Below are 26,889 nucleotides of genomic sequence, written 5' to 3' on the forward strand. Positions count from 1 at the left end.
GCTTTCCCCCTAAGGTCAGGAACAAGACCACTCTCGCCAGTGTTATTCAACATAGTGTTGGAAGTCTTAGCCTCTGCAATCAGACAACACAAAGAAATAAAAGGCATACAAATCAGCCAGGAGGAGGTCAAACTTTCACTCTTTGAAGATGACGTGATACTTAATATGGAAAACCCCAAAGATTTCAGCAAAAAACTGCTAGAACTGGTCCATGAATTCAGCAAAATGACAGGATATAAAATCAATGCACAGAAATCAGTTGCATTCCTATTCACCAACAATGAAGCAATAGAAAGAGAAATCAAGGAATTGATTCCATTTACAATTGCACCAAAAACCATAAAATACCTAGGAATAAATCTAACCAAAGAGGTGAACAATCTACACACTGAAAACTATAGAAAGCTTATGAAAGAAATTGAAGAAGACACAAATAAATGGAAAAAGATTCCATGCTCCTCAATAGTAAGAACAAATGTTGTTAAAATGTCGATACTACCCAAAGCAATCTACATATTCAATGTAATCCCTATCAAAATAACACCAGCATTCTTCACAGAGCTAGAACAAACAATCCTAAAATTTGTATGGAACTAGAAAAGACCCCGAATAGCCAAAGCAATCTTGAAAAGGAAAACCAAAGCAGGAGGCATCACAAGTCCAGACTTCAAGCTGTATTCCAAAGCTGTAATCATCAAGACAATATGGTACTGGCACAATAACAGACACTCAGATCAATGGAACAGAACAGAAAACCCAGAAGTGGGTTCTCACAAACATATGGCCAACTAATCTTTGACAAAGCAGGAAAGAATATTCAGTGGAATAAAGACAGTCTCTTCAGCAAGTGGTGCTGGGAAAACTGGACAGAGACATGCAGAAAATTAACCTGGACCGCTTTCTTACACCATACACAAAAAGAAACTCAAAATGGATGAAAGACCTCAATGTAAGACAGGAAGCCATCAAAATCCTCAAGGAGAAAGCAGGCAAAACCTCTTTGATCTTGGCCACAGCAACTTCGTACTCAACACATCTCTGGAGGCAAGGGAAACAAAAGCAAAAATGAACTATGGGGACCTCATCAAAATAAAAATCTTCTGTACAGAGAAGGAAACAATCAGCAAAACTAAAAGGCAACTGACAGAATGGGAGAAGATATTTGCAAACGACCTATCAGATAAAGGGCTAGTATCCAAAATCTATAAAGAACTTATCAAACTCAACACCCAAAAAAAACAAATAATCCAGTGAAGAAATGGTCAAAAGACATGAATAGACACTTCTCCAAAGAAGTTGGACATTCAGATGGCCATCTGCCACATGAAAAATGCTCCACATCACTCATCATCAGGGAAATACAAATCAAGACCACAATGAGGCACCACCTCACACCGGTCAGAATGGCTAACATTAACAACTCAGGCAAGAGCAGATGTTGGCAAGGATGTGGAGAAAGAGGATCTCTTTTGCACTGTTGGTGGGAATGCAAGCTGGTGCAGCCACTCTGGAAAACAGTATGGAGGTTCCTCAAAAAGTTAAAAATAGAACTACCCTATGATCCAGCAATTGCACTACTAGTATTTATCCAAGGGATACAGGTATGCTGTTTCAAAGGGGCATATGCACCCCAATGTTTATAGCAGCAATATCAACAATAGCCAAAGTATGGAAAAGCCCAAATATCCACTGATGGATGAATGGATAAAGAAGATGTGGTATACACACACACACACACACACACACACACAATGGATTTCACACACACACACACACACACACACACAATGGATTATTACTTGGCAATCAAAAAGAGTGAAATCTTGCCATTTGCAACTACGTTGATGGAACTAGAGGGTATTAGGCTAAGCGAAATTAGTCAGAGAAAGACAAATATCATATGACTTCACTCATATGAGGACTTTAAGACACAGAACAGATGAACACAAGGGAACAGAAGCAAAAATAATATAAAAGCAGGAAGGGGAACAAAACATAAGAGACTCTTAAATATGGAGAACAAACAGAGGGTTGCTGGAGGGGTTGTGGGAAGGGGATGGTCTAAATGGGTAAGGGGCATTAAAGAATCTACTCCTGAAATCACTGTTGCACTATATACTAAATAAGTTGGATGTAAATTAAAAAAAAATAAACAGTAAAAAAAAAACCCACAATAATTAGAACCATAGATATCTATGACAATTCTTAATGCTCATCTAAGGTTTGGGCTCTAGGTTTTTCACAGTCACTGTGGCACGTGTACTGCAAGATCAAGGGTGCCCTTTAATAGAGAAATAGGTTGGCTTTAACTCACCCTCTTTGCTCCTAGATCCAAGCCTCTCTCCCTTCCTGAGCCTACTTGACAGCCAGTTCAAATGCTTGGGTGGTGAACTATATAGAATGGTAACCAGTGCTCTTAGTAATTCATAGATAATTGGGGGCTTGGTATGATTTAGAGATACCCATACCCCTAATATTTAAAGAATACATTTATTCCATTTTCCTCACACAACTAACAGACCCTCAGTTTTCCTTTTTAACACTGCTGAGACAAATAGAGAACTCATGAGACTGGACCACCACTTTACATCACTGCAAGAATTTCTCTGTTCTTTTCAGTTGACCTAGGTCTAAAATGAATGCACTAATACACATCTATTCTGAGGCTCCTTGAAGGACAGAGGACCAAAGAGATAGCATTTTGAGTAAAGACAATACATGGCAGGAGAACTTTTCTGCATATAGCCACTGTTCAGATGGCAAAAGAGCTCTGTGTACCCCAAGGGATGGTCCCTTGATAACAGTTTCCATGTCTATGATGAATTTAAAAGCCAAATTTTCCCTTTTTGTGTGTTTTCCCTTTAGAAATACCAATAACTGCCACCTGGACCCTTCAAGATAATTTTGATAAGCATCATACCATGAGTATTATCGACCATGTCCCTGGGGCTGGAACGGTGGTAGTCACTTCATCAGAGTATGTTTCAAGTCTTGATAAACTAATATGTGGCTGTGAAGATGGGACCATTTTGATTACACAGGCTTTGAATGCTGCCAAAGCAGGACTTCTAGAAGGCGGTTCTTTATTAAAAGGTCATTGAATTTTATGTAACCTTATTTATTTAATTTACTTAAGCTTCAACTTTAACAAGCTGTACTAAGAAGGTTGCCGAAGCTTAAAAAATGTGCTGACATTTACTAATTAATGTGTACATATTTGAATGTTAAAGTAAAACACATGTCTGGATTTTTTTAAAGTCATTGATACAATGAGAAATATATTTCTTTTTTCCCTTGATCTTTCTGCGCCCTTCACCAAAAGCAACTGCTATTAAGTTTCCTTATACCCTTCTTGAAATTTTCTCTGCATATGCAAGTACATAGCAACATAGCAATATGCATTCTTTTAATTATATTATACAATATATTATATATTATACAAACTATACACTTTACAGAAATACCCTGAAACATAACTTAAAATATTTTGGAGCACATTCTTTATGAGTTCATTTTAAATGACTAATAATAATTAAATTTTCATTTAAAAAATCTCTTAATAATGGGTGTTTCAGTTTTTGTAGTCTTTGGCTACAACAGAAAATGCTGAATTAACCATCTTTGTACATATATATGGTCATACCTATAGTATTAGTTGCAGTTACTGGATCAACACTTAGGAATATTTTTAATTTTGAAAATTTATCTAAAAATGTTCTCCATAGAACATCTGTGTACAAGTGTGTCCACTAACAGCCTATGAAAGTGACTTTTTCCCCATACCTTAGCCTACTTTGTGTGCTATTAAACTTTTTAGTATTTGCCGATCAGAACAAAATGGTATCTTCCTGTTTTAATTTTTATTTCTCTGTTAATGAAGTGTAAATATGTTCTTACACATTTTTGTGTATCAAAAGTGAATACCTATTAAATAAAGACTGTTATGCAGAAGTTGTCTTATTTACATAAGACAAGGAAAGGAAGGAAAATGTAGGAAGTGATTGAGATTTGGGGATGTGTAGATAATATCTAATATTTTTTAATGCATGGATCCTATTAGACTGTTAGGTCCTTAAGAGTTAAGGCCAAATCTCAATTTTTAAGACACACCTTGTTACCTTGCCTACCACCTGTTCTCAGCTTACTTTGACTACTTACTAAATGTTACTAACTTGTATTCAGTGATTGCCTAAAAGAGAGGAGGGATAGCAATGAACCTAGGAGAGGTTAGTACTGCTCAACAGCTCAACAGCTACGATTAAAAGTTAGTGAAAAAGCTTAAGACCTTAGCACTTTTTATGTAGGCTGATTTTTCTCATCCAGAAAGCAAGCATAAAGCTAAATTGGACTTGAATATCTGAATTAATATTCATTAATTGGTTTGCTAAGGGGATATAAACTGAGGATGTGCCTCCTGTAAGTGAAATAACTAATGATTCTTTGAAGTAATAATGATTCTTTGGGACTCTTTTTTAGTTTGTGTAAAGAGGGTTTGTAGTCTGTGGTCTTCTCTAATTTTTTTTGTATTTAAAATTTTTTTTTTAGTTTTAACTAATGATGAAGAGGCAGTATGGAAACTGAGTGTCAGTAGTCCTGTGTTCTAGTACATCTGTGGTATGAAATACCCACATTCCTACCAAGTGCTAGGAAACGAAGGACATTATCTTATTTATTCTACACAAGAGTCTTGTGTGAAACAAGGCTATTATTGTCCCAAGTTTTTCAGATGCAGTACCTGTGGCTTAGAGGGGAAAAGCAACTTGTCATGGTGACCCATCTAGTAAGTGACATACCTAGAAAACCAAAGCATTCATGTAATAGCAAAGCTATGCTCTTAAACATTATGCTGTGTTTTTTCACACTTGGATTCAAGGCACATAACTTCTTTGAGCCTCAGAGACTTTACCTGTAAAACGAAGAGGTAGAACCAGATAATCTAATATTTTTGGAGGCAAAAATGTTCTGTGAAACTTTGCTTTTCTTTTATACTAGACTTGGTTATGCTTATTGAAAGGGCAGCAGTGATGTTCTGAGATTAATTTTTGTAGAAGCGAAATGGATGAATTGTTCACTCTTTTAGAACAGCCTTTGTTATTTGATGGCACTGGAATTAGTAACCTGCTAACATCCTTAAAGAATTGGTAGACTTCGAACAACCGGCTTTAATGCTTCATCAAAAGCATGACATAACTTATGAGGAGACGCTTGCCTTTGAAATGGTCCACTGATTGGTCATTCATTTTTTTAACCAACAGCCTCGCTTTAATTATGTGTATCTTCTTTACATTAAAATTTTATAAAAGAAAATTTCAACACTATTTCTTGAGCAAAAATAATTTTTTCATTATTTGGTGTTTCGTTGTTTTCCAGATTCCCTTCCTCATAAAGTTCTCAAAGGCCATCACCAAAGCGTTACGTCATTACTTTACCCACATGGTCTCTCTTCAAAATTAGACCAAAGTTGGCTTCTATCTGGGGACCAGGACTCATGTGTCATCTTGTGGAATATCTTCACTGAAGAAGTTTTGCATAAATTCTTTTTGGAGGCTGGTCCAGTAACAAGTCTTTTGATGTCACCAGAGAACTTCAGAGTAAGTTAAGACAAACAGTAAAACATAACATAATTTTTTTTTAATTTTTTAAAAATTTACTTAGAGAACATGAGATGGGGAGGGACAGAGAGAGAGGGAAAAGGAGAATCCCAAGCAGGCTCCATGTTGTCAGCATGGAGTCCGACGTGGGGTTCAAACTCACAAACCACAAGATCTTGACCTGAGCCAAAATCAAGTCAGACGCTTAACTGAGACACCCAGGTGCCCCTAATTTAAAAGTTATATAACATTGCATGGGGCGCCTGGGTGGCTCAGTCGGTTGAGCGGCCGACTTAGGCTCAGGTCATGATCTCACAGTCTGTGAGTTCGAGCCCCGCGTCGGGCTCTGTGCTGACAGCTCGGAGCCTGGAACCTGTTTCGGATTCTGTGTCTCCCTCTCTCTGACCCTCCCCCATTCATCCTCTGTCTCTCTCTGTCTCAAAAATAAATAAACGTTAAAAAAAATTAAAAAAAAAGTTATATAACATTGCAGAATGTTTAAAAACAATGGGTTTTTACAATGGGAACCCATGTTCCCACAGAAAAGAAAAGTTCTATATATTCTTAATACAACGGTGTAAATTTTATGAATTCCTTTCTAAATTTTTATATGCATTTTACTATGATTACAGCTTATGCAAATAATTTGATTCTAAAGATTTTGTCAATTCTTGGCTTTACAAAAGTCAGTTAATTTACTTTCTTCCCCCCCCCCCAATTCTATGTCTTAATTTTAACAGTTTTATTTTTTAATTTTTGTTATTATTTTTTTAATGTTTATTGTATTTTTGAGAGAGAGACACAGTGCGCATGTGTGTGAGCAGGGAAGGGGCAGAGAGAGACGGGGACAAAGGATCCAAAGCAGGGCTCTGGGGTGACAGCAGAGAGCCCAATGTAGGGCTGGAACTCATGAACCATGAGATCATGACCTGAGCCAAAGTGACACGCTTAACTGACTGAGCCACCCGGGCGCCCCGTATTATTTTTTTTTAAGAAAAGTAATTGACACTCAATATGGAAGCAATTAAATATATAGGATTCTATACATTAGAAAATAACTTTTGCCTTCAATAATTTACTTTTATAACAATATTTATAGTTATTATTTTCCTTTTCTTAAATAGGTTTTTGTTTGCTCTCTTTCATTTGTTTAACAAATACAGAGCTTTAACAAATTTCTGAGCATCTACCTTGGGCAGGACAAAAGGAAATATTTACAGATAATATTTTCTTATGCAATATGAATTTAACTTCAGTTTCCATAAAGCTGACATCTTTGTTAAAATATGAATGATTAACTTTTGAGTTTCCTGAGTTTGTCAATTACTTGCCAAAATTGGCAATTGACTTGCCAAAATTATTTCTCTGTAATAATATTTAAAAACTCAGCTTCAAAGTAAACTCAGAGCAAACTTACACTGTATTTTTGTAGTAAGGCATCATGAAAGAAATAAATCAGTGAAACAAAGTTAAGGGACTTAAAAAAAAAGACTTATATATGGTGATTTGGGATACTTTGATATGTCTTTTATTCTGAAGTTCCCTCCTTTAACCATTTTTTTTTCCTCAAAGCTCCAGGACAGTAGTCAAATCCTGACCTCTTTTACTTTTGCCTCAGTCATAAATGACTTAATTCCAAGGACCATAATCCATTGAAACCAAGCCAAATAAAAAGGAGGTTTATTGAAAGGGCCTAAGAGGCAATATTTTAGACATACAAGACAAAACACTACAGCAAGGACTCTGTGCAGTTTGAACTTATATTCAGAAACCAAGGTTACTCTTCAAGTTTCCTATCCCAAAGGAGTCTGTTTTCTGTGATTTCTCCTTTGTTTCTTTTTTAATGTTTGTTTATTTTTGAGAGAGAGAGAGAGAGAGAGAGAGAGAGAACAGGGGAGGGGCAGAGAGAGGGGGACAGAGGATACGAAGCGGGCTCTGCGTGCTGACTCAAACACGTGAACCATGAGCTCATGACCTGAGCCTAAGTCAGACATTTATCCACTGAGCCACCCAGGTGCCCCTTGTGATGACTCCTTTCTCTTGCTTGTTCCTGTAACTTCTTTTAGCAATTTCAAATGTGTAGAAAAGAGAATCTGATTGTCCTAGTGTGGGTCTCTAGTGTATATCTACCTCTGGCTATAGGATCTGTGTTCACATGTTGTGTGTATGTTCACATGTTATATGTAAGTATAATTTTCCTGAAGTACATTGGGCTCTCTATTCTAGAATCTGTGGGCTGTGCTGGTTCTCTAACAGGTAATAGTAGTAGGGAGGCAATGCCATCTGCCTTATTCTACGAGTCTGGGTTCCCCATATATCACACCTGTCATTTTGTGATTTTTTTTTCCCCTTGGGATTTTTGTAGTCTCCTTAGAAAGAATTAGGAAAAATAACTTGCTCCCCAACACCCCACAGAAAGAGATCAGTAATGGGCATGGGGAGGTTCTCAGGGGATCCCAACGAGAGCTTTAAACACAGCAGCTGAAACTCTGGCTAGGTACCCTAGTGAAGGTAGGAACATCCACATTGCAAAAAATGGTTAGAAAGGAAACAAAGACGCAGAAGAACCACTACCTACTCCCCATCTCCCCCTCACCCCATCCCACCCACCCCCCATCACAGGCTGACTAACACATGGCCCTTTGGTGAGGCACAGACCTGCCCTGTAAACTCCTCCCAGATTAGCCTCACAGCAACCAGCATGGATGGTCTTTGTCCTAAACTGTGTTCAAGGTAACCACATGCTGACTTTTTAAAAAGTATCTTAAGAATCTTTGTCCTGTGAGCCTATTTTTGATCCTTGTGTCTTTGAAGCTGTGCATTCAGTTGGAACTATCTAATGCTTACCTCTTTTAGATTGTGTCTACACTGAGTTTCCTGTTTGGATTAGAATCTGAATAGTTCTGGGAACACCAAATCACATTCTGAGGCTCTAAGTGGAAAATATCAGCTCATGATACCCTTGGGCCTAAGCTTGTGTCTACAAATAGCTTCTTTTTGTGGCAACAAATTAGTTCTGGGGTTTATTTTATTCTGCATTATTTCCGATGTCTGCCTCGCTGCCTGAATTTGCTGAGTGATGGTCAAGTCCTTCATTTATCTTATAAGTAGATTTGGCTTGGAATTCTCCTTTTTCACTGTGTCTCTTGACTTTCCTAATAAGTTGCTGAATTTAAAATCGACTTGGTGTTTAAAACCCCTCTTTATAGTGTTATGTGAAGAGGTCCTATAGAAAACAAAAATGTCATTTTGTAAATGGTGTTTAAACAAAATATTTTTATGTCACTAGGGGGGGAAATCTCATTTAATTTTAAGAAAAGCATTTGATTATTCACTTACAAATAACTCTGTTTTATTTTGTTCTATTTTGTTTTCCCATAGCTAAGAAGTGATCAGGTAATTTGCTGTGTGTGCAGTGACCATTCTGTGGCTCTCCTTCACCTTGAGGGGAAGAGGTGCCTCCTGCATGCCCGGAAGCACCTTTTCCCTGTGAGGATGATAAAATGGCACCCAGTTGAGAATTTTTTAATTGTTGGATGTGCTGACGACTCCGCTTACATCTGGGAAATTGAAACAGGTAAATTGGAACACTACCCCTTTGATTCTTTACATATTTATGCATCAAAGCATTTGGCTGGGTGGAGAGTTCCAGAGACTACATGTTGACCACCTCACCTGCTTTAACCTTTGGTTGGGCTGCGTTTAATGGCTTTGGTTGAAGGCATGTATGGAAAATAAAACACAGTGGCCCAAGTCAGATCTTGACCAACTGATGATTAGCTGACAGAGCATTGCACAGGAATGAGCCGGATATTTCTGGAAGCTATAAATAAAAACATAAGTTATCTACTTTAATTATTAACAAGAGAGAAATTTAGTGTCCTACTAGTCTCAAATTATCATTAAATTCTGCCTTCTTCAGCATACTCATGATCTCAGCAACATTTTGAGCTAATTGATGATCAGTAATAATGGAATATAATTAATTACAAAACTGCAAAAAGTTGAGTCAGGGAAACTGAAAACTGAGTGGCTCAATTGAACTTTTGACGTCATCGTGTGGAGAATGTACAGTTTGAACTTCAAGGTTTAAACAAAAAGTTTTACAGTGTAACTTAAGATTGAGAGTAACACATTTCAGGCAGATGCTGGGAACTTATCAAATAAGGCAAGGTAATTAATGAACGGGAGTCAGGGGAGTGTGCTTGAGAGTACATTTCACTGAAACCATAGCATGATATTTATTGATTAATCAGTGGTGGTTTTATGTTGGGGGTTATTAACAGACTGGATAGTTTATAATATTATAGTTTAGAGTCATACTTCACCAAAATAATTGCTATTTTCTTTACATTTGACTTTCATGTGTTAATGATGATGACTAATGTACTGGTGTATGGAGGGTGCAATATAATTCTGTCTTACGTTTGTACCTTGCTTTACAGCTTTGATGGCCTTCCATATTCATTTCCCATTAGATTATCACAACTTCTAGTGTAGGTGGAGGAGGTTTTATTCCCCATTCTATTGATGATGAATTTGTAACTGATTTGTACATGTGCAAGATTACATTGCTAATAAGTGGTGAACCAGTATGAGGGCCCTGTCTTTCTTTGCACAATATGCACAAAATTAGGAGAGTTTTAGAATTCTTAGGTAATCTATCAACCTGAGTGACAATGGAGTATAATGGATAAAATGAGCTCTAAAGCCTGGGCTTGCTTCCAGGACCTGCTAACAAAGGTTGGCCTTGGGCAATAACTTGGCTTCACTGCATGTCAATTTCTTCATCTATGAAATGGGAGTAATGATACCACCCTCCTGTCAGGATTAAATTAACTAATACTCACCATGCTTGTAAACAGTGCCTATAGATGCTAAGGCCTTAGTAATAGTTAACTATTATTAATATGATCAAAGAATGTGGTAAAATCTTGATTTCTGCTTGTGGAATCTAAGTCTGTAAAACACATGCACTTAAAAATGTGTGCAATTGCATTGTTTTCAGTTGTGAATTGTGAATACTGGCTAACCAAACCTATTTTTCCTAGAAAATAGAATCTAGTGAGAATAAAGAGATTTCTGGGTACTGACAAGTGTTTACACTTCCATTGCCCCATCGGGATACCTCTCGGCCTGTGCAATTTTTTATTTATGTAGTTTTTGATGGGGTGGTCAGTAAAGGGGGGAAGCCAAACCACTAGTACGTCTTAAATCTGTATTTATTCCCACATCGCATTTTAATTTTATTATTTTTATACTCCCCAATCCATAACTAAATATTGTAGAACATTTGAAAACTACAGAAAAAAATAAAGAAAAGCAAATAATCCTATCCCACTGCCTAAAGATAACTGCTATTAATATTTTGATCTGCTTTGTCACACATCTTTCTATGTCAATAAATAGATGCGTATATTGTGTTTCAGTCATGGTCCTGGCAGAAAATTGAATTTAACCTGGGTAGGTCAAATGGAGAGACTTTAATGAAAGGACTATTTATAAGGGTGTGGATGGGACTTAGGGAACAGATAAGGAATGGATAGTGAGGCTCCCATCACCCAGACACTGGTAGTATCAGGAAACTCTTATCACTTCCCTAGGGCTGAAGCAACAAGAAGAGAAAATAGTGTTAGTGGAACCCTGTGAGAGTCGAGCCTATGGAAGAGTGGTCATTCATTCCCTGAAGTCATGGAAGACAAACAGCTCCTCCCAGAGATGCAGGACTGAGACAAAGAAAGAGTTGGAAGAAATTATTTTCTCTCTCCCTCTGCAATCACATTCATTAGTTTGATCCAACTGCAAGTCGGAGAGGAGGGACATTCAGTTCTAGGCATTAGGCAGGGGCACAGAGCAGATGCAGAGGAGTAGGGAAAGGGTGGAGTAGGTTGTCAATGGACAGTAATTGGCATTGTGGCCACTATGGACCACCATACTCTAGCTTGGGAATCTTCTATAGCTGGTCATGTATATTTTTTCCTTTAAAAAAAAGGTTTGTTTTAGAATTTCCATATCAGGAGCCCCTGGGGGGCTCAGCCAGTTAAACATCTGACTCCTGGTTTTGGCTCAGGTCATGATCTCGCAGTTCATGAGTTTTGAGCCCCGCATCAGGCTCTGAACTGACAGTATGGAGCCTACTTGGGATTCTCTCTCTCCCTCTCTCTCTCTCTGCCCCTCACCCACTCACTCTGTCTCTCAAAATAAAAAATAAATAAAATAGAATTTCCATATCAAATAATGTGTACACGTTTAGAGCCAAATAAAACTATGAAATGTTTGTTTCAAATGAGACTGTGAGGCTATTTATCTCATGGTTATCTACATTAATACTTCATAAACAACCTTAACTCAACCTTAGATGGAACGTATAACTGATGAAAATATTACTAATAATTACATAAATGCATTCATATTTGTGATGTGCCTCTTCAGTTTTTCAAAATATCCTCCCATTAGCAATCTCATTTGAATCCCCAACACTGTGCACATGGCTGACACCCTAAATTTCCTCACCATGCTCATCCTTTCTGGATAAGTTTATGTTGTTCCTTTTAGTCTGTGTTTGGTATTGGCTTTATTTTGGGTTGCCTTTAACCTCTGCAATTCCAATTTTGTTTAAAATGTGATGAACTACTTTTTCTTTCCTTAGCTGGATTTCATCTGACTAAAATACTTCCATCACATTCACTGTGCTAGATGTCTGTTGCATCATTTCTCTGTAGAAGTGAGAAAATTCAGGATCAGAAAGCTCTTCTGTTTATAGTTTCATAAAATTAGTGGAAAAATACCAGCTAAGGCCAAAACAATTCGAAAGAGGCCTATGAGGCTATAGAATGTGCTTGCTCACTGATTTACCTGGCACATGGATACGTAAATGAATGAATTAACTAACAAATTTTCTTGGACCTTAGATTGAGTAAAAATGAGTTTACCTTAACATTGACCCATGTAGTGGCTTTTACATCATGGCTGCCCAACTGTAGGTAGCTTTCTTCTCCAACTCTCCCCTAAGATTTCTGGAGTTTATGGGGCCTGTCTCATCTCCTCAGGTGTAAGTCTGTGTATTTTCTACTCCAGGCAATTTTCCTGGGTTTTTTTTCCTTTAAGCTTTGCTAGAAGGTTCATACTTAGTTCCATGTGTGACTAGACTTACTCCCTGCTCCATTTCCCCAGTACTCTGCCTCCTCTAAATACATGAAGGAGGGATAAACTGACAACAAAGCATTTTCCAGATCTTCCAGCATTAGAGCACTCCAGAGCTCATAGAGAGAAAATACGAGGTGTCAGTGGGATACAGATTTGCGGGAAAGGGGCCTAGAAAGAAAAGGCAGGGGAAGGGGACTGAAGCTAAAAGTAATTCATTCTCAACTGTGCCAGAAGCCCGCTTTGGTAGAAGGTCGAGGGTGGGGCATAGGTCAGTCCCTGTGCCACCTTCCCCAGGTGTGGAGGACAGAATATGAGAGTTTGTCAGTTTTTCACAACCCTTTAAAACAGCCTATTTTCACTTTATTCATGAGATTTATGTATTCATTTATTTATTCTCTGGGGTAGGATGCACAAGCATACTCTAGAGCCATATGTCCACATTCCTATTTTATCTCGAAATCCTAAGAAGTGTTTCTTACTGTGACAGGTGGCATAGTCGGATGCATGCCAGGGTAAAGTTTGGAGCCATAGGTGGGCATGTTCATCCCCGGGGGAGGCAAACAACCAAAGCAAGGAAGTATTTATGTAACAGTGAAGGCCCTCATCTTCTGGCTAAAAATGCAGCGCTGCCAGGTTGGGAGTGATGAGGGCATCTAGTTTCTCTTATTGATTTGCCGGATGTCCCATGATGTTTAGGCCTGATTAGGAAGGGAAAAAATTGGAGATGTCATTTTGATTAATATTTGAGCTCCCGCAATGTGTTTGGCACTGACAACTCTGGGCGGCTTTGTCACCCTCGTTGCTGTGAGACACAATAGGGATAATGTAATACTGATTTTGTTCCCCTAAAATACACACCAGAAATAAATCTCAGCTCTGAGCTCATTATTCTTTTAAGAATTGAATTTAAAATAATTCTGAGGACTTTACTGTTCACTGTACTAGATTTACATAATAGAAAACTTGTGTCATGAATTTCTCATGTGTTACTAATATAACACTTGTTATTATTCTTGAAGGTCTTCTGTTAAGCTTATGGTCTGTGTTGCAAAATATGCCATATTAAGGAATGTGTGTGTGTGTGTGTGTGTGTGTGTGCGCGCGCGCGCGCGCGCGTGTGTGTGCGCGCGCGCATGTGTGTGTGTGAAAATGAAACCAAACTTACTTGCATGAAAAAAAAAATTCTTGATAAGATATGTCAGGAAAACTTCTGCAAAGAACTGGATAGTAAAGTTTTTCAGTTTTGTGGGCCATATGATCTCTTTTGTAACTACCAAACTCTGCCCTGTGGCACAAGAGAAGCCATAGAAAATATATAAAAGTGTCAGTGAAGCTGTGTTCCAATAAAACTTTATTTACAAAAGCAGGTAGCAGGCTGGATTTGCCCTGCAGTGTGCTTTATAGACTTTTAAGAATGATGATAGTTCTTTTTAAAGATCGTGATTTTCATAATATCTCATTCTAAAGCAGCTTATAATTTTTAATCCATTATGCCATGTTAACTCTGTATGTTTATACCCATTTTGCTAGTGAGGAGATGGAATGCAGAGAGATTTTTTTGAGTCTGAAGATCCCCTGACTAGGTATAGGGCACCTGCACTAGGATGTGTGTCTCTTTGGGTTTGTTTCCCACTGTACTGTACACAGCAACACCTCTTGCAAAAGTGGGTCAGCTTTTTGAGACTGTCAAACAGGGAATTAGATAAGGAAAGGTCCAAGAAGAAAAGAAATGGCTGCCAGGAAACCTGCTGATGCTCTCCTCAAGGAGAGGGTCTCTGGCTATCTCTCACAGAGGCTGGCTCTCAATTTACACACTGTTCTAACAGCTCTGGTCATCTGATTTCTCAGATGACAGATTAGAAACAGCAAATTGCAAGTCCAGAGAGTGTTAGTGGCAGGCACTCTGACAGCACAAGTGACAGCTGATGGGAGGGAAGGAGAAGCAAACGTGTATCACTGCTTAGGGCAGTCTTTCCTGTGCCCATAGGAGGATAGTCACCCCAAAACATGATGAAATGTTTCCCCTGTTTGCGAAGCTCATAGATACGCTTGCACGGGTTATGGGCAGCTGCCAGTCCATTCCCATGACTCCTGCTGTGTGAGTGCTCCTTGCTTCAGGAAGAATATTGAAAGGTATTCCACCAGTGGTAGACTGCAGTCCTAAGGAAGTCTGAGAAGTGGCTTACAGCCCAGAGTTCAAGGGAGACTGAAGTTGTTGCCAGTGACTGGGTAGAACTCAGGGTCCATGTGAGTCTATTTTTGTCCATTTATTCCTGTTTCTGCTCAGGTAATGTGAGCTGTGTGACCTTGAGCAGGAAGCTTTACTCCAAGAGCCTGGCCTGAGGACCCAGCCTCTGGTTATGACATGGTTTCTGTGGGAAAACACATTCTGAATCTTAAAACAACTATCTTATAAACAGACCATTGGAACAAAGCCTATGCATACGAAATTAAGGAAGTCAGGAAGAAGACAGTACATCTCAGAGTTATTTTTACCACAGGTGTTAAATTTTCTTTCTTTATTTCTTTTTCTTAGTGAAATTAGTACCAGTTAGAAAATTATTTAGTCTATTATGATACCATATACATGAAGCATTTATTATTTTGTGGCTTCAAAATACATAGTCTTAAAAATATTAAAAATAAAACTATTAAGAAAGGTAAGGTAAGGTTTGTCAAGTAATAGCTAATAGGCCATAATTTTAGAAAATATTTAGCATTTTATCTTCTACTATAGATCTGAGTTTGCTTTAATTGTTTAGGGTGAGGGATATATACTTGTATGGACGACACAAATTCCCAGAAATGTGTAGTCATATTATTCCCAAGAGAGTAGAATCATGTGGTTAAATTCTTACTTTGCCACACCAAAATATCATACAAGGTCACTGCATGGAGAAGTAATTTTCCAGCCCACAAGTATTACCTTGTTTCCTTTATTTATAGTTGTATAGCATATAAAATATATATTTTTTAATTCCACTAGTTACCAACCATACCATTCTGATGGGCAGTTTTGCTTGGTTTTCTCATCAAGGTCACCCCTCTGCAGATACAGGTGCCTTGTCAGCACAACCAGATGATGACATTCATTATGTGTGTGTGTTAAGGGTAGATTTTGGGTATGCAGCATCCGGCAGGTAATTGTCTCCCCAGTATGTTATTTTCTCAAAGCCACGCTATTTTGTTGTGGTAGATTACAGATGGAACCCTCTTGGGATGATTGTTTTTAGAAAAGAAAAATAGGATACATTAAAGTGCAGGATGGGATTTTTCCTACATCACCTTTTCCATGCCCTTTTCTTCTTTATTATAATAATTACTGATGTTTTTACTCAACATGTATTTTTAGTTTGCTGCCTATTTTTTGAATCTTTATTTCCTCCTCTCTGGCCCTTGTTATCACAGCTACACTATAATTTGAGATTTTGATTCATGTAATATTGTGTGTGTGTGCATGTGTGTATATGTTCATGTGTATGTACACACTTTAGTATATGAACTTTGCAGGTTAACTACTAAAATATTTGCTCAATTGTCAAAGTTTAATGTCTCAAGTGGGAATTAGCATCCAGAGAAGTTATGATCATGAGCCCTGGGATTTAGACTGCTAGGTTAGAATTCTTGTTCTCTACCCTTTCCAATCAGTGTTACTCCAGTCTACTTTGAATTCCTCAAAGATTCACCATCTCTTCATAGAATTTAGCACTAAATAAATATTAACTGGACTTACTATAAATCCTTCATATATTACCATAGCAGTTTGCATTTATGACTCATTATTCACTCCTAATGTATCAAATGAATGTTATTGCCTAATATTTAGATACAGTAGATTCTGCCTCTGTTAATTTGTTCACTCTTTGGCAAATCATTAAATTAAATTGATCAGAGCCTTACTTGATGTGACACTTAACACAATGTTGCAGAAAAGACGTAGGACATTACTATATGTAAGAATACTGGATTTATTTTTATTAATGTCACTTATTTACTAATTTATTATTTTTATTAATTATGTATATGTTCATGTATTATAAATATATACACGTATATACATACATACACGTGTATACATATACACATATATGTGCATACATATAAACACATATGTGTATACACAAACACATGCATGCATATAAGCACATGTATGTATGTGTGTATATATATGTATGCACACATACATACATATATATCTACATACACATACACCACATGGTTGCTCTAATAAAAATGAAACTACAGCAAGAAATATAAAATAAGAAATGAGACTTCATAAAATTAAAACCTTTTGTGCATCAAATGACATTATCCAGAATGTGAAAAGACAGCCTATAAAATGGAGGAAATTATTTTCAAATTATATATATATATATATTAATATTTTAATGTTTATTTACTTTTGAGAGAGAGAGAGAGACAGAGCGTGAGTGGGGGAAGGGCAGAGAGAGAGGGGACACAAAATCTGAGGCGGGTTCCAGGCTCTGAGCTGTCAGCACAGAGCCCGATGCAGAGCTCAAAACCCACAGACCGTGAGATCATGATGTGAGCCAAAGTTGTACGCTTAACTGACTGAGCCACACATGCACCCCTGCAAATTATATATTTGATAAGGGTTTACTATCAAGCGTGTATATAAAGAACTCTTACAACACAAAGACAAGCAACTCAACTTTACAAAGGAAAAAGAACTCAAATATTTCCTTCTTCAAGGAAGCTATGCAAACGACGGACAAGCTCGTGAAAAGATTTCAACATCATTAGCCATCAGGGAAATGGAAATCAAAATCGTGATGAGATACCACTTCACACTTACTAGAATACTTATAATCAGGAAAAGAAAGAGGGGAGGAGGCAAGATAGCGGAACAGCATGGAAGTTTTTTTTTGCATCTTGTGTCCATGAAATAAACCATCCTGCACACCTAGAAAACTGATTTGAGGATTAACACAACAATCTGCACAACCTGTACCACAGAAATAAGCAGGTACGCGACACGGAGAGGTGAATGGGGGGGGGGGGGGGGAGAGAGAAGCCGCAGAGGGCAGAGAGTGATTTTTGCTTGCAGAGAGGGACAGGGATGGGGGGTGGGGGGGATATGGGAAAAGTACCCTCCCCCCACCAAAAGCAGCTGGAGAGAAAGTGGAAAAGTGGAAACAGCTGCAGGGACTGAACTAAAAAGGGAGAAAGGAGAAAGGAGAGGGTTTAAATTCCATTAAGACTGTATAAACAGGGGGAGTGCAGACTCTGAAACGCCGCAGTTCGATACCTGGCTGTGCTGGTGGGAAAGGCGAATCCCCAGGAGCAGAGTGAAGTCCAGGAGGTCTTTGGGCCACATGGTGAAAGGCGGTTCCCCTGCTTGTAGGACTCTCCACAGGCAAAAGTCCCAGTGGATCCTGGAGAACAACCACACCTGCTCGTGCTGGAACAAGGTTGTTAAGAGTGAAGCCTGGAGCCAGATGTGTGTTGTGATTTGCCATAATCCCTGAAACGCTGCTGCTACACGATAGTGTGAACTTTTTCTGGAGTGGGCTTGCACCCAACCACAGTCTCTGGCATCGGCAGTAGCGCAGTCCCACGAGTGCTTCTGGGGGCCCGGGGGCACCCAGCCATTGCTCGGTGAGACCCTCCTCCAGAAGGTCTGAGCGGGTCAAAACCACAGTCCCTCAGAAGTGAGGGGTCAGGAAAAACAGCCGCATCTGAGATAAAACTCAGGAAGGAGGTGCTGCCTGGCAACCTGATGGCTTGGTCACGGACAGTGTAAAAGCGGGAAGGACAGAAGCCAAAGACAAAGGACAGGTGTGCCAATGCTGAGCAGGGAAAACAGAGTCTGACACTAGAGGCTGGTAGCTGGGTTACGCCATTTTCAACCCTCTGGTGCATGCGCACACACCTACAAGCGCCACAACAACGCACTCCGGTAAGCTAAGCAGCGCCATCTAGTGGAAAACAGAGACGTTACACTAAGCCCTGCCTAGCGGGGCCAAGCTCGTTCTTCAGGAACACATGTCTCTTTGCCTGCTTAGTTTATGGACTATAAAGTACTTCAAAGGTTGATTTCTAGGGGAAAACGATGTAATTTAAATCGTATTTCAGTGTGTTCACTGACCCATCTATTCAATTTTCTTTTTTTTTCTTTTTTTTGTTTTTCTTTTTCTTGAATAAAGAGAAAAAAAATTATTTTTATTTTCAATTTTTATTAAAAATATTTTTCTTGGGGCGCCTGGGTGGCGCAGTCGGTTAAGCGTCCGACTTCAGCCAGGTCACGATCTCGCGGTCCGCGAGTTCGAGCCCCGCGTCGGGCTCTGGGCTGATGGCTCGGAGCCTGGAGCCTGTTTCCGATTCTGTGTCTCCCTCTCTGCCCCTCCCCCGTTCATGCTCTGTCTCTCTCTGTCCCCAAAATAAATAAAAAACGTTGAAAAAAAAATTAAAAAAAAATATATTTTTCTTTAATTTTTTCTACTATATTTTTTACCTTTTTGTAAAATTTTCAAATTCTATTTTACTTACATCATTTCATTTTTTCTACTTCATTCTATTCATTATTTCAAATTTTCAAACGTTTTCCTTTTTTTCTTTTTCTTTTTTCTCCCCCCACTTTAATCTATCAAGCTCCTTTCAACACCCAGACCAAAACGCACCTAGGATCTAGCATCATTTATTTGATTTGTGTGTGTGTGTTTTTAATTTTTTAATTTTCAGGTTTTTTAATTTTAATTTTTTTAATTTTTATTTTTTTTACCTCATTAATTCCTTTTCTCCCTTCAAAATGATGAAACAAAGGAATTCACCCCAAAAGAAAGAGCAGGAAGAAACAACAGCCAGGGACTTAATCAACACAGAACAAGCAAGATGTCTGAACCAGAATTTAGAGTCATGGTAATAAGACTACTAGCTGGGGGGGGGGGGGGGCGCCTGGGTGGCTCAGTCGGTTGAGCGGCTGACTTCGGCTCAGGTCATGATCTCACGGTCTGTGAGTTAGAGCCCTGTGTCGGGCTCTGTGCTGACAGCTCAGAGCCTGGAGCCTGTTTCAGATTCTGTGTCTCCCTCTCTCTCTGCCCCTCCCCCTGTTCATGCTCTGTCTCTCTCTGTCTCAAAAATAAATAAACGTTAAAAAAAATTTAAAAAAAAAAGAATACTAGCTGGGGTTGAAAATAGATTAGAATCCCTTTCTTCAGAGATAAAAGAAGTAAAAGCTAGTCAGGATGAAATAAAAAATGCTATAACTGAGCTGCAATCTCAAATGCTTGCCAAGGCAGCAAGGTGGAGGAGGAAGAGCAGCAAATCAGCAATATAGAGGACAAACTTATGGAGAATAATGAAGCAGAAAAAAAGAGGGAGAATAAGGCAAAAGAGCACGATTTAAGAATTAGATAAATAGGGGGTGCCTGGGTGGCTCAGTCAGTTGAGAGTCCGACTTTGGCTCAGGTCATGATCTCATAGTCCGTGAGTTTGAGCCCCACATCGGGCTCTGTGCTGACGGCTCAGAGCCTGGAGCCTGTTTCAGATTCTATGTCTCCCTCTCTCTCTGAACCTCCCCTGTTCATGCTCTCTCTCTGTCTCAAAAATAAATTTAAAAAGTTAAAAAAAAAGAATTAGAGAAATAAGTGACTCATTAAAAAGGAACAATATCAGAATCATAGGGGTCCCAGAAGATGAAAAGAGAGAAAAGGGGTAGAAGGGTTATGTGAGCAAATCATAGTGGAAAACTTTCCTAACCTGGGAAATGATACAGACATCAAAATCCAGGAAGCACAGAGGACCCCCATTAGATTCAACAAAAACCGACCATTGACAAAGCATATGATAGATTCACAAAATACTCAGGCAAGGAGAGAATCATGAAAGTAGCAAAGGAAAAAAAGTTCTTAACCTATGAGGGAAGACAGATAAGGTTTGCAGCAAACCTATGCACAGAAACTTCACAGGCCAGAAAGGAATGGCAAGATATATTCAATGTGCTGAATTGGGAAAAATATGCAGCCAAGAATTTTTTATCCAGCAAGGCTGTCATTCAAAATAGAAGGAGAGATTAAAAGTTTCCCAGACAAACAAAGATTAAAGGAGTTCATGACCACTAAACCAGCCCTGCAAGAAATTTTAAGGGGGACTCTCTGAGGGGAGAAAAGCAATGAAGGAAGGAAGGAAGGAAGGAAGGAAGGAAGGAAGGAAGGAAGGAAGGAAGGAAGGAAGGAATACCAAAAGCAACAAAGACTAGAAAGGACCAGAGAACACCACCAGACACTCCAACTCTACAAGAAACATAATGGCAATAAATTTGTATCTTTCAGTAGTCACTCTAAATATCAATGGACTAAATGCTCCAATAAAAAGACACAGGGTAACAGAATGGATAAGAAAACAAGATCTATCTATATGCTGTTTACAAGAGACCCACTTTAGACCTAAAGACACCTTCAGATTGAAAAGAAAGGGAATGGAGAACATCTATCATGCTAATGGTCGACAAAGGAAAGCCAGAGTAACCATACTTATATCAGACAATCTAGATTTAAAATAAAGAGTGTAACAAGAGATGAAGAAGGGCATTATATCATTAATAAGGGGTCTATCCACCAAGAAGACCTAACAATTGTTAACATTTAAGCTCCAAATGTGTGAGCACCCAAATATATATATCAATTAATCACAAACATAAAGTAACTCATTGATAATAATACCATCATAGTAGGGGACTTCAACACCCCACTTACAACAATGGAGAGATCATCTAAACGGACAGTCAACAAGGAAACAATGGCTTTGAATGACACACTGGACCAGATGGACTTAACAGATATATTCAGAACATTTCATCCTAAAACAGCAGAATATACATTCTTCTCCAGTGCACATGGAACATTCTCTAGAAAAGATCACATACTGGGACACAAATCAGCCCTCAACAAGTACAAAAAGATTGAGATCATACTGTGCATATTTTCAGACCATAACATTATAAAACTCGAAATCAACCACAAGAAAAAATTTGGAAAGATAACAAATACTTGGAGACTAAAGAACATCCTACTAAAGAATGAATGGGATAACCGAGAAGCTAGAGAGGAAATTAAAAAGTACGTGGAAGCTGGGGTGCCTGGGTGCTTCAGTCAATTAAGTATCCGACTCTTGGTTTCAGCTCAGGTCATGATCTCACAGTTTTGTGAGTTCAAGCCCCACATCAGACTCCAAGCTGACCGTGCAGAGCCTGGTTGGGATTCTCTGTCTCCCTCTCTTTGCTCCTCCTCCATTTGCACTATTTTTGTCTCTCTCAAAATAAATAAATAAACTTAAAAAAATTATTTTAAAAAAGGTACATGGAAGCCAATGAAAATGATAACACCACAGCCCAAAACCTCTGGGACGCAGCAAAAGCGGTCCTAAGAGGGAAGTATATAGCAATCCATGCCTTCCTAAAGAAGGATTAAGGTCTCAGATACACAACCTAACCTTACACTGACTCCACGATCCACAAATTCCTTTTTAAAGAGAATGCTAAATGAAATGAAGTGTTTCTTTCCACTTTGAATGTAGCAAATGCTTCACAGCAATATTAGCATTACCTGTGACACTGTAAACAATAGATGTCACAGATACTTTCATATTGCACCACAATTGTCACCAGTACCTCAAAGTACCATTTATGTTTCCCACTGCCATAAACTTTTAGGTATACCACTAGCTGTTGTCATTTCATGCTTTAATAAAGAAGCATATAAGTTTGGTTTTTAATATATTTTGATTATTGTGTTTCAACATAATTGATATCCTTTGTAATACTATGTATTTTATTTTTGACATTTTCCTTTCTTATTTTTTTATTTTTTAATGTTTTTATTTATTTTTGAGACAGAGAGAGACAAAGCATGAGCAGGGGAGGGGCAGAGAGAGAGGGAGACACAGAATCTGAAGCAGGCTCCAGGCTCTGAGCTGTCAGCACAGAGCCCAAAGTGGGGCTCGAACTCATGGACTGTTAGGTCATGGCCTGACCTGAAATCGGATGCTTAACCGACTGAGCCACCCAGTGGCCCCTTACTTTTGACATTTTAAACGAATATTGTGAAAAAAAGGCTGGTTCACCACCTTTCCCCAGACTGCTGAAGGGGTCCATGGCATGAAAAGAAGTTAAGAGGTTTCTGTATGTGTATGACACATATACATATATCAGAGCAAAAATACAATAATAAGTAATTTAACCTTATTAAATCAAATCCAACAATGAACACTGTATCACTGAAGAGTAGCATATAAGGCTCATTGTATATTTTTTACATTGATATAAATTATTACATTACATTATTAGACACATGTAAATGCATACACACACAAACACACGTGAATGCATGCTCACACCTCCTACACGAAACACACACACACACACACACACACACGCACACACACAGTAGTCTTCTATAATTCTAGCTAGTGAACATAGATCTCTAGTTTGGTGAAATTATATAAATGTTAATTTGATCTTATAATTTCACAATCTTTTCAAAGTGCGGAAATTCCACAGATGTAGAAAAACTCAAGAAAAAATGTTATCTACATGAGGTAGTTTCTACTGTGCCCTTTAAAATCTAGATATTGCATTGAAAGGCTATTAAAATAAACACAAATAATTTTTCCCCAAATTTGGATTTGCTTCTTTGACAATTCTTACTAGTTATAAACATTTGAACAATTATCTACATTTTATTACAGAATTATACTTCCTATGAACATGGTTCTATATTATTTTTAGATATCCCTGACTTATTTTTAAAAATCTACATTATATGATGAATTGTTATCTGGTAAAACACATACACAGGTGTTTATGTGTATGTATATGTGTGTCCCTTTTAATTAAGCTATTATTCAACCTACCTTTTTTTTTTCAATCTCCTATCATGTTAATATGTATTAAGCATATTGTTGTGATATTTGCATGATATCTTTGGAACATTTTGTATGCTCCGAAACTTATATGAAAATCAATACAGTCTCATTCAAATGATAAAGCTAAATATTTTTTTCTCTTAAAGTTACTTTGACCAATTAAGTAGTACCCTTAACTGCCTTATTGTTTACCTTGTCAATTGCTATCTTCCTGGGTTTTACTTTGGTAAAGAAAATACTTGCTATTACCACTTTTAGCTGATTTCTGCAGTCTAATTACACTTTTGGATCAAGTGCTTGTTGGATACTTCTGTTACATATCTGAATTTAATGTTCTCAGGAGCTTATTCCGCAGCAGCAGAACACATCGGGATGGTTGCTCTGTGGCTCCTTCTTAGTTTGTCCCCTTCTGCAAGCATTTTATATGGACACCTGGAACGTTAGTGGGTTTCACAGCTGCCATATTTGGCAAAATAAACCCAAAGGAGCCATCTGCCCCTCCTCATGCTGCCTTTCAATTCCCTAGCAACTTCCCAGTAGCCAGCTGCCACAGAAATGATTGGAAAGCAAGACTCAGTGGACTGTAATGATTGTTATTCTCTGGGAAAGTAGGTTCTCTGATCTGGCTAAAAGATAAAGGATATTGGATGCACTTTATTCATCTGAATGTATCAATAATATCCAACCTCTACCACTAACTTGTTAGGATTTGATGGGAAGAGCCTTTTATGTTTCTAGGGACGAATCAGGTGAAAACGAAATCCAAAGGTCAAATCCTTGACTAGGAGTGGTGAGCAGAGAGTTTGACTGTGGGAATGCCAGATTTTCTCTTGTGTGCTATAGAAAAGGTTGGTTGCTAATCTCAGCCTGTCAAAAAGTCCTGGGCATGGATTGGTCCACTATTTTCCCCAGTCCTTTTCACATTCAAGTGCATGTGGATTCCATTCCCCCTCTACATCCACGTGCTGAGAAGACAAAGAGCTTTTTGCAGCCACTTGGAAGCATCAGAGTAACAGAAGCTCCATTGAGGGACACAGGATGTCATCTTATAGTTAGTTCATCATTTAAGTGGATAGCAAATTATTTTTGCAAATTTAGTTAAATGATTTGGATAAAGTCTTTTATTTATCCATTTGGATAAAGACTTTATCCAAATCATTTAACTAAATGATAGATCAGAACTGAGAACATTTAGGGCTTAGGATTCTAGGAAAGTAACTGGAATAAGAAGATTTCACACACACACACACACACACACACAAAGATTTGATAAAACAATTTACTTTGAAGCCATGATTTGCACTGGAGGTTTAATTTTTTTTTTAATCATCACATTTTTCTTACTTCCAGAAGCATAATTTGTAAGTCTAGTTTGAAAACCCCATTGTTAATATGTTCCTTATTTTATGGCCATAATTTTTTATTAATTTTGTTGTCTCCATTTCTTACAACTATGATCATTCCCCCAAAATTGGTCTATTAGCAAAGCTATCCATCATCACTGATTTCATAAAGGAAGTTGTGTTTTCTTTAAAGCACTAGATTTAAAAGAATCTTTAGCATATCACAATTTAATTTAGATGACAGAGAAAAAACAATCGGTACAACCTGAGGTTTGGAATTAGATGACTTAGCTTACCTGTATAGATAGAAGGAGAAGTCAAATGCATGATGTGATATCCTACGTTATCGTAAACTGAATATCCTAGCAACTCATCTCAGAGATTATCTGTTTCATTACTTCTGGCCTCCTGGCTACTGATTATTTTCAGTACAGCTTCACATTCTTTTTGCCACAATTTAAAATCTCAAAAGCTCTGAAAAAAGTGTTTTTTATTAGTTTGTGGTAAAGCAACAAAACCAAATCTTAACTCACATGAGGTTATTTATTCCACTGAGTGTAAATATTCTTTTTCACTGCAGATAAATGACTTGTTTGATTACTGTCTGCTCTACAAGACTCTCCTACAGCTATTTAACAATAAACCTATGTGCATTATCTTATCTCTCCAAAATAAAAAAAAATCCTGAATTCTAAAACCTTGTGGATCTAAATGTTTTGGATAAGGAATTGTGAGCTTCTATTATCTTTGTCATTCTCCTCAAAGTAAATGATAGTTTCCTACAAATTGCCATCTATACCCTGTGTCTTTGCTTTCTTGTCTCCCCTTTATTGAACGTATTTTAATCTGGCTTTTGTCTACACTATTCCTCTTCTTGAGGTTCCCTCACTGCCAGGTTCATTGTCATCCTCTGGGTGGCAGGTACTTGACTTCTCTGCAGTCACTGTCACCAATGTCCTTCTTGTCTCTTTCTCTCCACCCGCAGCCTTCCATGGCATCCCCTTCCCCTGATAACCAACAGCGCCTGTTTCTCAGGTTGTGCTGATTCCTCAAGCCCTCTCTATCATTCCCTCTGTCTCTTCTCAGTGTACTTATCTTTTTGTTTGTATTTTCCTTAAGCTGTCTCATCAACAGAGTTGCTTTTTGTGTGTGTGGTGAAATATATGTAACATAAAATTTGCTATTTTAACAGTTTTTCAGTGCACCATTTAGTGGCATTAAGTGCATTCACATTGTGGAACCATCACCACCATCCACGTCTGGAACATTTTCATCTTCCCCAAGTGAAATTCTGTACCCATTAAGAAATAAGTTCCCACTCCTTCCTCCCCTCAGCTCTTGACCATCATCATTCTACTTTCTCTATATATAAATTTGATTACTCATATAAGTAGAATCATACTTATATGATATAAGATATAAGTAGAATCATACAATATTTGTGGGGTTTTTTTGTGACTGGTTTATTTCACTTAGCATAGTGTCTTCAAGGTTCATCTGTGTTGTAACATGTGTCAGATCACTCTCTATTTTTAAGGCTGAATAATGTTCCATTGTTAATTTCTAATTTAGAATCTAATTCTAATTCACTGAGTAAGATAATGGCTGATGCCAGAAGATCTATCTATATTCTTTAATATATAAATATATATATTTATATGTAATGGAATATCACACAACTATAAAAAAGGATGATATCATGCTATCTGTGACAGCATGGATGGACCTATAGGGTATTATGCTAAGTGAAATGAGTCAGACTGAGAAAGACAAATACTTTATGATTTCACTCATATGTGAATTCTAAAAAAAGAAATTGAATACACAAACAAAAAGCAGAATCAGACCTATAAATATACAGAACAAATTCATTTGCCATAGGAGAGGGAGATAGGGAGATGAGCAAAATGGGTGAAGGGGAGTGGGAG

At 38.0% G+C, this 26,889-nt stretch overlaps 1 protein-coding gene across 1 annotated transcript in view; it reads left to right on the top strand.

Moving 5' to 3' along the window:
- The window catches only part of WDR72 (WD repeat domain 72), a 203,840-nt gene that overhangs the window by 25,818 nt on the left and 151,133 nt on the right, over window positions 1-26,889 (top strand). The window contains exons 11-13 of the mRNA XM_032593637.1: window positions 2,866-3,093; window positions 5,371-5,591; window positions 8,973-9,168. Coding sequence (XP_032449528.1) covers window positions 2,866-3,093; window positions 5,371-5,591; window positions 8,973-9,168 — 645 coding nt within the window. The remainder of the gene's footprint in view (window positions 1-2,865; window positions 3,094-5,370; window positions 5,592-8,972; window positions 9,169-26,889) is intronic.

Source organism: Lynx canadensis, chromosome B3, assembly GCF_007474595.2.
Source record: "Lynx canadensis isolate LIC74 chromosome B3, mLynCan4.pri.v2, whole genome shotgun sequence".
NCBI classification, from domain to species: Eukaryota; Metazoa; Chordata; class Mammalia; order Carnivora; family Felidae; genus Lynx; species Lynx canadensis.